Raw genomic sequence first — 11,188 nt, forward strand, 5'->3', positions numbered from 1 at the left:
ACATTGACAAACAAATAGCTTTTTTTTTTTTAAATTGATGTAGACATGTTTAAATAAGTTTGGATTTCGTTGACTGGTCTGTACATTCAAATGCTCAAAAACGTGTTAATTCTAATCCTTGGTTTTGAATTTTGATTCACTGATTATGAGTCGCAGTTCTCCTGTATGTATGTTTCTACTATAATTAGTTTTCTTTACAGTGTATAGGCCTATACATTTCAACAGTGACATAAGTGTCTGTGTACAGCTTGGACTCACGTGAACTGCGCTTCTCGCGCGCAATGGTCTTTGCCATCGAGGAGATAAACAACAGCACGGAACTGCTGCCGGGCATCAAGCTCGGTTACCAGATCCACGACTCATGCGCGTCAGTGCCTGTGGCGGTGCACGTGGGATTCCAGCTGGCAAACGGTCTTGACCCAGTGTTTAATACCAGCGAGAAGTGCTCGCAATCTGGTATGATCATGGCTATTATTGGAGAGTCTGGTTCCACGCCTTCTATCAGCATGTCGCGCGTAATCAGCTCCTTTAACATTCCGCAAGTAAATATTTTCAATTTAAAGGTTTTTTGATGTAGCACAAAGCTATATTGATGTCCATTATGTTAAATGAAAACACTGTGTTGGGTAGGTGAGCCACTTTGCCACATGCGAATGCCTGTCCGATAAGCAGCAGTACCCAAATTTCTTCAGAACCATCCCAAGTGACCAGTTCCAGGCTGACGCGCTGGCCAAGCTGGTCAAACACTTCGGGTGGACTTGGATTGGAGCTGTCCGGTCTGATTCGGACTATGGCAACAATGGCATGGCGTCTTTCCTGGACGCAGCGCGGAAGGAGGGCATCTGTGTGGAGTACTCTGAATCTTTCTACCGGACAAATCCACGAAGCAAGATCCAGAGAGTGGCTGACGTTATCCGCAGGTGTCTGAATCACAATTCCCCCCCCCCCCCCCATAAATAAATAGATAAATACATATAAAATAAAATAACAACTGTAGCCAAATATAAGATTTAAAAACGTGTATTTAATGAAATGTATCCTTTTCTGATCATGTTTATAAAACCTATTTCTTACTAAAGTGAAAATAGAGATAATCCCACACAGATCCCATAAATTTAAGGATCAGATTTTTTGTGATATCTTTAAGAATGTTAAATTGATTACAGATGTAGAAATAATCCACTATTTTGTTTCTCCAGGTCAACAGCTGTTGTTGTTGTGGCATTTGTTGCCTCTGGAGACCTGAGGATCCTGCTGGAAGAGTTGTCTCTCAAGCCGTCTCCCCCTCGCCAGTGGATAGGCAGTGAGTCCTGGGTAACCGACCCGGACATGCTGAGGTTCAGCTTCTGTGCCGGTGCCATTGGATTTGGAATTCAGCAATCTGTCATCCCAGGCTTCAGAGACTTCTTACTGGATCTATCTCCCACTAAAGTTGCTGCCTCTCCCATGCTTACTGAGTTCTGGGAAGATTCATTTAACTGCAGGCTGGTAAAAAGTGAGAAAGTTTTGCTGACTTTACCACTTTAACATTAGTGACCCAGTTGTGTTCTGTCAACCTATTCTTATTTTTTGTTGTTATTGGGTGGTTTTAGTTACACTTCTACAGTACAGTATCTAACAATAACAGTTTATGTAGGGGAAATGAAGGTTTTGGGGCGGCAGTAGCTCAGTCTGTAGGGACTTGGGTTGGGAACCGGAGGGTCGCCGGTTCAAGTCCCGGCACGGACCAAGTCCGGAAACTGGTCTGGTAACTGGAGAGGTGCCAGTCCATTTCCTGAGCACTGCCGAGGTGCCCCTGAGCAAGGCACCGAACCCCAAAACTGCTCTGGAGCGCTCGCTGTGGGCAGCCCCCTCACTCTGAGACCTCTCCATTAATGCATGTCACTAGAACCCTGTTTGTGCATGAGTGTGTATCTCGGCCTATGTGTGTGTTAGACAGAGTGTAAAAACTGAATTTCCCCTCGTGGGATTAATAAAGTGTAAATTAATTAAATTAATGAATGATTTCCCAACAAAAATATATATATATTTTTTTATTGAATTTCACTTTAATAAACTGTGCTCTTGATGTAAGTATCTGTATGTACATGATAAAGAACTCAAAGAAACTTAACAGGTACATTTTGCTTGTGACAATGACAACTGTTTATTCAAGCAATTCAGACATTTTTGTGCTTGTAATATCCTGAAATAACTGGGCATGTCAGGTGGATATTGCTCACAGAAAGTATTGTGAGAGATATTTGACAACAAATTTGACAAATTGCCATACTAAGATTTGAGTTGTTTGCCTAATAAAACAGGTAAAGACAGGTTGGCATTAAAGGAATCAGTTGATGTCTTTCTAAATATTGTTCATTTTTGGAGGGATAACAGTCATTTAAATGAAATGAGGATGAAGCATGAACATCAGAAATGATGAATGTTTGTACATAAACTTTGCTTTATAGAGACCAGTGTGGGAGAAAAATAAAAAAAGAAAAACTAAAAATGAAAACACAAGAAAAATATTAACAACATGGATTGTTTTTGTCATGGCTAAAAATCATCTCACTCTTTTTCTGTGTGATTTTTTTTAGCTACATCTGAAGGTGAGAGTGTGTGCTCTGGGACTGAAGACATACACACCCTTCAGAGCCCATACACTGATACTTCTCAACTCCGAGTCACTCACATGGTATACAAGGCTGCCTATGCCATAGCTCATGCTATTCATAACGCAGTGTGTCAGAACACAAATAATAGCACTCAGTGTGACAAATTCAGCAGAACAGAGTCGGAACAGGTCAGTCAAAACAAATCAGAACAGCAAGATTATAAATTGTGTGTATTATTTCCCACCATCACTGTCTTACTTAACTTCCTTCCAACAGGTTCTTACTCAGCTGAAGAAAGTTGATTTCTTTCAAAATGGTTACCATGTGTCATTTGATGTCAATGGGGATCCTGTGGCCATATATGAGCTGGTTAATTGGCAGAGAAGTCAGAGTGGCAGCATTGAGTTAGTGACAGTAGGACACTATGATGCATCACTACCATTGGACAAGGAGTTCCATATCAACAGGGACATCACCTGGGTGGAGGCTGGCACACAAGTAAGCAAGAGCCCAATATAATGTATGTTATTTCAAACAAGTAAAAAGTAAAAGAAAAGAAAAAAAGAGAAGAAAGCGAAATGTAAAAAAAAGTAATATGGATAAACAATGAATGAGATTATACTAAACAAGCTCTGATATACTTTCTAAATAAATGTAATGTACAAGCCCGAAAAGGAGTGAGAGTAAGTATGAAAGAGTGGGAAGAGGGATTAACGATTAATTGATTAAATGACTAGAAAAATGCAATCAATCCTTATCAAAGCTGTCCAGTAAACCTATGTGGGTTGTATGTCTAGGTGCCGGTGTCTGTGTGCAGTGACAGCTGTCCACCAGGAACTCGTAAAGTGCTGCAGAAAGGAAAGCCCATCTGCTGTTATGATTGTATACCATGTCCTGAGGGAGAGATTAGCAATGCAACAGGTCCTTTTTTTCTAATACATATCTGCAACAACAATAAATATGACCTCTAAAACCCCTTTCTGATCTACTCTTTCAGATTCCTCTGATTGTTTCCCCTGCCCCATGGAGTTCTGGCCTAATTCAGAGAGAGACACTTGTTTCCCCAAGCCTGTAGAGTTTCTTTCCTTCAACGAGGTCTTAGGAATTATCCTGGCTGCATTCTCAGTCGGTGGAGCCTGTGTTGCTATCATAATAGCGGCTGTATTTTTTCGTCACAGAAAAACTCCAATTGTCAGGGCCAACAACTCTGAGCTAAGCTTCTTGCTGCTCTTCTCCCTGACTTTGTGTTTCTTGTGTTCATTAGCGTTCATCGGAGCGCCCTCTGAGTCGTCCTGCATGCTCAGACACACAGCGTTTGGCATCACCTTTGTCCTCTGCATCTCTTGTGTTCTTGGGAAAACTATAGTTGTGTTAATGGCCTTCAGAGCGACACTCCCAGGTAGTAATGTGATGAAATGGTTTGGCCCGCCACAGCAAAGAATGACCGTTGTGTTTTTCACTTTTATTCAAGTATTAATATGCACTATTTGGTTGATTCTTAGTCCCCCATTCCCAATGAAAAACCTTTCGATATACAAGGAGAGAATCATCCTGGAGTGTGCACTAGGCTCAGCTATCGGATTTTGGGCTGTGCTTGGCTACATAGGTCTATTAGCCATCTTTTGCTTTGTGTTAGCTATCCTAGCCCGGAAACTACCTGATAATTTCAATGAAGCCAAACTCATCACCTTCAGCATGCTCATATTCTGTGCAGTTTGGATTACTTTTATCCCAGCATATGTCAGCTCTCCTGGGAAGTTCACTGTGGCTGTGGAGATATTTGCCATTCTTGCCTCCAGTTTTGGACTCATACTATGCATATTTGCTCCAAAGTGTTTTATCATATTGTTCAAGCCAGAGAAGAACACCAAAAAACAGTTAATGAGCAAATATCAATCCCAAGACATCTAAAGTTAAAATACATAGTCAGGATGGTAACTTACAGCATAGACCTGATAATGTGCAAAGTCAGCCATCTTCTTTGAGTTGATTAAATGTCCGCAATTTTTTTAATGTCGACTTTATTTTATCAAACACATCATTTCACAAGATGCTGAATGCAGAATAAGTAAATAAATAAAGTTGAAAGTGATACTACATGCTGCTTTACTGAGTTGTTGTTTTTCACATTTCCATAAAATAATTAATGTTTAAATAATACAACTGTTGATGAAAAACGATGGAAGTGCATGCTTATTACTCTGAAATGTGTTAGATTTTCCTGCCTCCCTGGACTTAGATTACACATAGGCCTTATAGGTCATGAATAGGGTCATTGCATTCTCCAGAAATATAACCCTTTTCTAATTATTTTTATTAAATTATTGGTACATGCAGTTAGCACAGTTACAGAGACACTGACATCTATTTCAAAGAAACCCAGGGTTGTTCTCACAAGATTTCTATTTTCTTATATTGACAACAAGAAGTCAAAGTCTTACTCCACACTCTCTTCTTATTCTTGGGGCAGAGGTCAGGATGAAGATAGGGGTAGCCATAATTGGTTGTGTAGAGTGAAGACCTGACATCGTCGAGCACCAGAAAGAGTCTGGCTAAACTGACCAGGCGGCTGTTGTTCAGTTGGTAGAGCTGTCGTCTCTCACCCTGTAGGTCGAGGGTTTGAAGTTAAGCCCCTGTCAACAAACCCATGCGGGGCCCATATGGGTCAGATATGGGCTGGCTCAAGCTGGGCATTACATGGGCCCTAGCTTAGACCCACAGGGGCAACCCAGGTTTCTCCCATCTGACGCCCAAACTAGCTGGGCCCCATATGGGCTTATTATGGGTCCCTGATGGTACCCATAAGGTTAGTAACCATTATTATTATGGGCAATCAAAGGCTATTTTTAATAACAAATAATAATAACAAAGAGACCAGTATTACAATTAATTACTTTTTTATTTTTATTTAACGACAAGTCAACTCAAGTGAGACCTTGAGCTAGTCTTGAGGTGTTGCCTGTGTTACGATTCACTGAATGTTTGGACCAAAAAACATGACTCAGAGACAGCTTAATCAGTTTGTAACTCAATCCGTATGGGCCCCAACTGTACGTGTTTGCTGGGGCGCTTTGAGTAGTCAGAAGACTTGAAAAACATTGTGCAAGCAGAAGTCAATTTACCGATTACATTTACTATGCATTATATCACAATAGGAGTGTACTTTCAATGTAATTTCTCTTTAATCGAGTTATACAGTATATACGTTTTTCAACTTGAGTCTCTTTAATCCTTCTTCTTATTGTAAAGTTTAATGAAAATTCCCTTTTAAAATGTGCCTCACGTTCACTGTAAAATCAAAGCCATATTTCTTTGCAAACCATGAAGACAATTTGTAATATGGAAAGACTAAGGGTGAGACATTTCGGAAAAAATACACAATTTATCATACTGACATACTAAATCTTAACTCAGAATCTATAGCTTGTTATAGAAGACAACATTAATAGATGCATTTCACAATTTACTAACATCACAATGTGACAATGTAATCTACTGTGGAGGAGCCCAAGTGTCTCCTTTGATAATTTTCAAAATATTTGATATTACAGAGATCATATTCAAACATTGGGAAGCATGAATTAGAAGCATATTCATTTAATCATATTTTAACAGTTACAGTTTATCACAATATGGTAATAAAAATGGTAAAAACACATGTCTTTGAGATCTAATATGGGTGTTACATAATATTACATAATACATAACAACTATAATGAGTGAGTTATAATGAGTGTTCTTGACGTAATCTTCTAACAGTGGGGTAATGGAGAAACAGTGAGGAGTGTGATATAATCTGAACGTGTGTGTTTTTGTAACGAGACTAGACTACGCAAATAATGAATTGGACATTAGTTATTTCCTCTAAACTGTAATTTGTATGATAAGATGGTCTCCTCAGAGCAGGAAAAGTTGGCTTGGCAGAGGTAAATACAGGCTTAATTTCTTAATTCGCTGCTAACAGAACCTGGAAACCTCGAAAAAAGTGAGACTTTCTTTTTTTCTCATGTTAGTGTATGTAATGGTGGGTTTTTGAACTGAACCTATGTCACTACAGACTTTTATGACTTTGTTGCACCTCTCCCCATGATTGCTTTCTTTGTGTTCTGCTCTGGTCTCAGTAGAATTATGTAGCATTTGGGTCCAAACAGTGCCACCAACAGACCAAAACTGGAGGCAAGGATGGCAAAAACTTCCACTGCATCTGCATATTTTCCTGGTGAGTTGACATATGCTGGGACAAAGGCAACCCACACAGCACAGAAAATAAGAATACTGAAAGTGATGAGTTTGGCCTCATTGAAGTTGTCAGGGAGATTTCTTGCCAGAAATGCAAGCACGAAGCTGAGGATTGCCAGAAAGCCAATATAGCCAAGTAATACTGCAAAGCCAACTGTAGACCCCACCACACACTCATAAACTATTTTGTCATTGTGATAAAGAGTGTTTTTATGAGGTGTTGGCGAGGCACTCACAATCCAAGCAGTGCAAATTGCTGCCTGAATAGAAGTAAGGACCAGGACTGTCCCTCTCTGTTGCATGGCACCAAACCACTTGAGAACAGCTCCACCTCCTGGCTTGGAGGCCTTAAACACGGCAAGAACCACCATAGTTTTCACCAGAATACATGAGACACAAAGTACAAAGATAATGCCAAATCCTGCATGTCTCAACTGGCATGTCCACAATCTGGGGCGGCCGATAAACAGCAGTGAACACAGGAAACATAGTTTAAGTGACACAAGGAGGAGGAAACTCAGTTCGGAATTGTTGGCTCGTACCATGGGTGTGCTGCGATGATGGATGAAGATTCCCAGGACGACAACACAGAGAAATGTTCCCAGCAATGAGGCAGTTGTCAAGCAGAAACCCAACGGTTCATGATAAGAAAGAAATTCAATCGTCTTAGGAACACAGTGGTCATGCCGGGCGTTTGACCAATAATCTTCTGGACAACTAGTGCATTCCGTAGAGTCTAGGGAAACAAGTGAGTTATTGACATATATTTAACATATATCACAAAAATAATGAACATGAACACTAACCAGTCTCATTGCTGATCTTTCCCTCAGAACAGGGGACACAGTCGAAACAGCACTCAGGTTTCCCTTTTTTTCTAGCCATGCGAGTACCTGGAGGACAGCTCTCACTACATACTGAGAGAGGTGGCTTGTGGAAGAAAAAATTATCTTTATTTCTCCAAGACTGCTATAATGACTTTCAATAGGTCTAAAAGCGAAAGCTTTCTGAGAGAAATACCTCTTTCGGAACAAAGTTCCAGAAGATTTTGTTTTCATCAATCGTGAGTTCTTCTCCTTTGGAGTGTGACCTCTTAACTTCTCCCACACCATGAACTTTAGTTTTGCCATCAGGGAGCCACTGCCAATTCATGATATCATAGATTGGCAAGGCATCACCATTTTCATCAAATGAAACAACATCACCAAATGATGTTATGAAGTTGACCTTTTGTAAATAATGAACAAGCTACAAATCGAAAAAGACAAATAACAGCACAACAAATGAATAAAAATAATATTTTTTAAGTAACTTGTTTCTGCAAATACTGTTAATATGTATTATGTTTGACTCAAAGTTAGACAGTTTGACATCCATTTGTTATTGTTTTTTGTAAGTGTTCTGATGTCAGACATAATTCTTTAATATTAGTAACTTAACTAAACACCACATTATAATACAGGGCAGGTTTGATAAATACTAAACTTGTGTCACACCTGCCATGGTTCCATTCTTTGTAAACTGGCACAGCTGTGCCCACTGAAAGGCCCTGTTCCTGGCACACAACGCAGCATATCATCCAGAGCATACGCCAGAGCATACACGGCCTTGTACACATTGTACTCTGGCCTGAGCTCTGACATATCTAATATCTCTGTCCCTGCACTCTCTAAATCTTCCTTCCCAGTGCATAAAGCTCCCTTTGCTTCAACCCAACCTGGTGGAGCGGGTGCAAAAGTACACTGAAATGTGTACTCCCAAAACTGCTTCACCTGAGAAAGAAAATCAACATTTATTCTATAATCAGAACTTTGAAATTTGAGTGCCAAGATGAAGGCGAGGGTCATTACTATGCTATTTCCATAGCTGTTGTTGGACTTTGGGTCAGGACGTATTTGTTGGAGAAATTCCCTCAGCCCTGGTATTTCTCCTCGACGGATGGCAATTCCCAGTGTGCCATCCAGGTACGGCATGAGTTGCGGGGTCTGGAGCACAGTGGATGCTGTCCAGGCTTCACTTGCCATCCATTGCCGGGCGGTCATATTTTGCCTCACAACCTGTGAATTGTGATGATTCTCGTTCAAACACAACTGAATATTATGCAAATACAGTATATAAGCATTTTGATATTAGTTTAATAACATCGTAAGAGGGTAATTTAAGCCAAAGTCATATTGATGATTTTCTTTTTTCTGTAACATCAGTCATTATATCATTTACAGGACAACATATACGACACATTTTATCGTTATTTATCGAGGTGAATATTTTTTACCTCTTCCATGAGGTGAATCATGTGAGTCTCATGTGCAAAAACAATAACTACACGGGCTGTGGATGTTTTAATCACATTCACAATCCTTCTAAGTTCTGCGAGGTCGTTACCCCAGGGCAGAATCTCTGTGTAGGCCAGACAACCTAGACCAGACTGTGCCAAGTCTGACTGAAAGGAGCGGGCAACATGAAGTCCATAGTCATCATCGCTGACCAGAAGGCCTACCCAAGTCCATCTGAAGTAGTTTAGAATCTGGATCATAGCACGCACCTAAGTATTTTGATAGAATAATGGAATATACAGTGTATTGTTGGAAATGTTTGGCATAAAAACAAAAATTAGAAGGTTCATCAAATCCACATAAATGTCCTGAATACACATGAAGCTCTTATGCAATGCAAGTAAATACAAAATGATATGCTTCGTTGCATCAATGTACCTGAAAAGTATCACTTGGAATTGTTCTAAAAAATGATGGAAAGCGTTGCCGATCACTCAGGCAGGGACATGTGGCAAAGTAGCTAACCTGTGAAAGAAAATTTAAGGCACAAGCCAGTTTTAAATTTCATGCAGGCTAGTAAAACTTTCAAGAAACTAAATCTGCAATTTTCCTTGACATAGAGCACATGAAATCATCCTCAGTTGGCACATTGAAAAAGCGACAACATAAAAAACTTACAATGGGCAATTGGAATAAACCAATCACATCAGACGTGGCAATAGTAAATGTTGAATATGAATCACCAACAATCCCCAAGACTGGATTAGACCCCACACAGTTCTCATCCAAAGAAATCTGATCCTCTTGACCACTGGCCAGCGATAGAGAAGCACGTAATGCTATTCCAAGTGTACCACAGTTGTCATAAAGAGTGTATCCCAGAGTCACATTAGGTAGCAGGTCAGAGTTGTTGTTGATCTCATCTATCGCAAATGCCATGGTTTGAGCATGCCTAAATCCTAGAATATCAAAGCTAACACACATAATGACAACATTAACGAAAAGCAAACTATACATAACCATCATCATTATCATTGCATGAAAACCTGGATAAAATGCACCAAACAGGCAAGCATGGATCCATCTGTAAACCATTGTCAAAAAATAATTGCATTTTACCACACTTCTAATTTATACTTTAAACATTTATATACTGAACAGTTCTAGTAAAATTACATCTTGCTCAAGATATATACCTTGGTTATAGAAGAATAAATTACACAATCATATGATTGAAATGTGTGTGACTCACCCTTGGCACCTTGGCTGATTAGGCTCAGAGGTGAAGGACAGCTCGGGAAAGACAGATGAGTAGTGGACCTCAAACAGTCCACCAAGAACAACATCGCCCTGCATGTGCATACCATTCAGATTAAATTGTTTCCGTAATTTACAGAGTGGAGAAAAAGAGGGCGATACAGGCAGAAAAAATGAAGACAAGAACACCATCAAAAGCAATGGACGTATGATAGCAAAAGCACCCATAGCTTGTCTCCTCCTTCGCCCAGTTTTCTAATCCATTTGCAAATCACTTTATTTTATACATAGAAACATGTCATCCCCTTTGCATCCACGTCACTATTTGTTTAATTTGGCACACCAACCAGATTTGTAGGAGGTTGTAGAAGGACGACTGACGACAAATCTTATTTAATTGCATCATATTTTAATATATCAAGAATATATTTCTAACTGTAATGAAGTCTAAATGGATTTGATCATAATGGCTTTAGATATTAATATCCACTTTTTATGTGCTTTCATAGTACAAAGGTCACATGATGTTTTCCCGAGTGTCATTGGGAAAACATTTCAAAGTTCATTTCAGCCCTGCACAAAACAGGCTGTTTCTGTCTATTGCTACAAAGGCAAGTCAATCAATCAATCAATCAATCAATCAATCAATCTTTATTTATATAGCATCAATTCATAACAGGCGTTATCTCGAGACACTTTACAAAAGCAGGTAAAGGACCTTACTGTTTGTCTGTTAACATTAACAAAAGAGCAGGTAACAAGACCATGCTCATTGTTATATTTACAAAAAGCAGGTAAAGGACCTCACTTATGGCTATA

At 39.6% G+C, this 11,188-nt stretch overlaps 2 protein-coding genes across 2 annotated transcripts; one reads left to right on the forward strand and one right to left on the reverse strand.

Annotated features, from left to right (window-relative positions):
- The first annotated feature begins 249 nt into the window (after positions 1-249).
- On the forward strand, positions 250-4,621 carry LOC306830689 (extracellular calcium-sensing receptor-like). Its single transcript, XM_079354297.1, has 7 exons — positions 250-542; positions 631-920; positions 1,200-1,495; positions 2,580-2,785; positions 2,874-3,095; positions 3,395-3,518; positions 3,595-4,621. The coding sequence occupies exons 1-7, from the start codon at positions 282-284 to the stop codon at positions 4,506-4,508; spliced, it is 2,313 nt and encodes a 770-aa protein (XP_079210423.1). The 5' UTR covers positions 250-281; the 3' UTR covers positions 4,509-4,621.
- Positions 4,622-6,658: 2,037 nt separating this feature from the next.
- Positions 6,659-10,597, reverse strand: LOC306829977 (extracellular calcium-sensing receptor-like; the record flags this gene model as incomplete). The annotated part of the gene is made up of 9 exons (XM_079353194.1): positions 6,659-7,572; positions 7,643-7,766; positions 7,857-8,084; positions 8,333-8,608; positions 8,687-8,893; positions 9,112-9,381; positions 9,551-9,637; positions 9,791-10,085; positions 10,365-10,597. 9 exons carry the CDS (start codon positions 10,595-10,597, stop codon positions 6,659-6,661), a joined length of 2,634 nt encoding a protein of 877 aa, XP_079209320.1.
- Between the last annotated feature and the right edge of the window lie 591 nt (positions 10,598-11,188).

Source organism: Symphodus melops (genome assembly GCF_947650265.1).
Source record: "Symphodus melops genome assembly, chromosome: 10".
NCBI classification, from domain to species: Eukaryota; Metazoa; Chordata; class Actinopteri; order Labriformes; family Labridae; genus Symphodus; species Symphodus melops.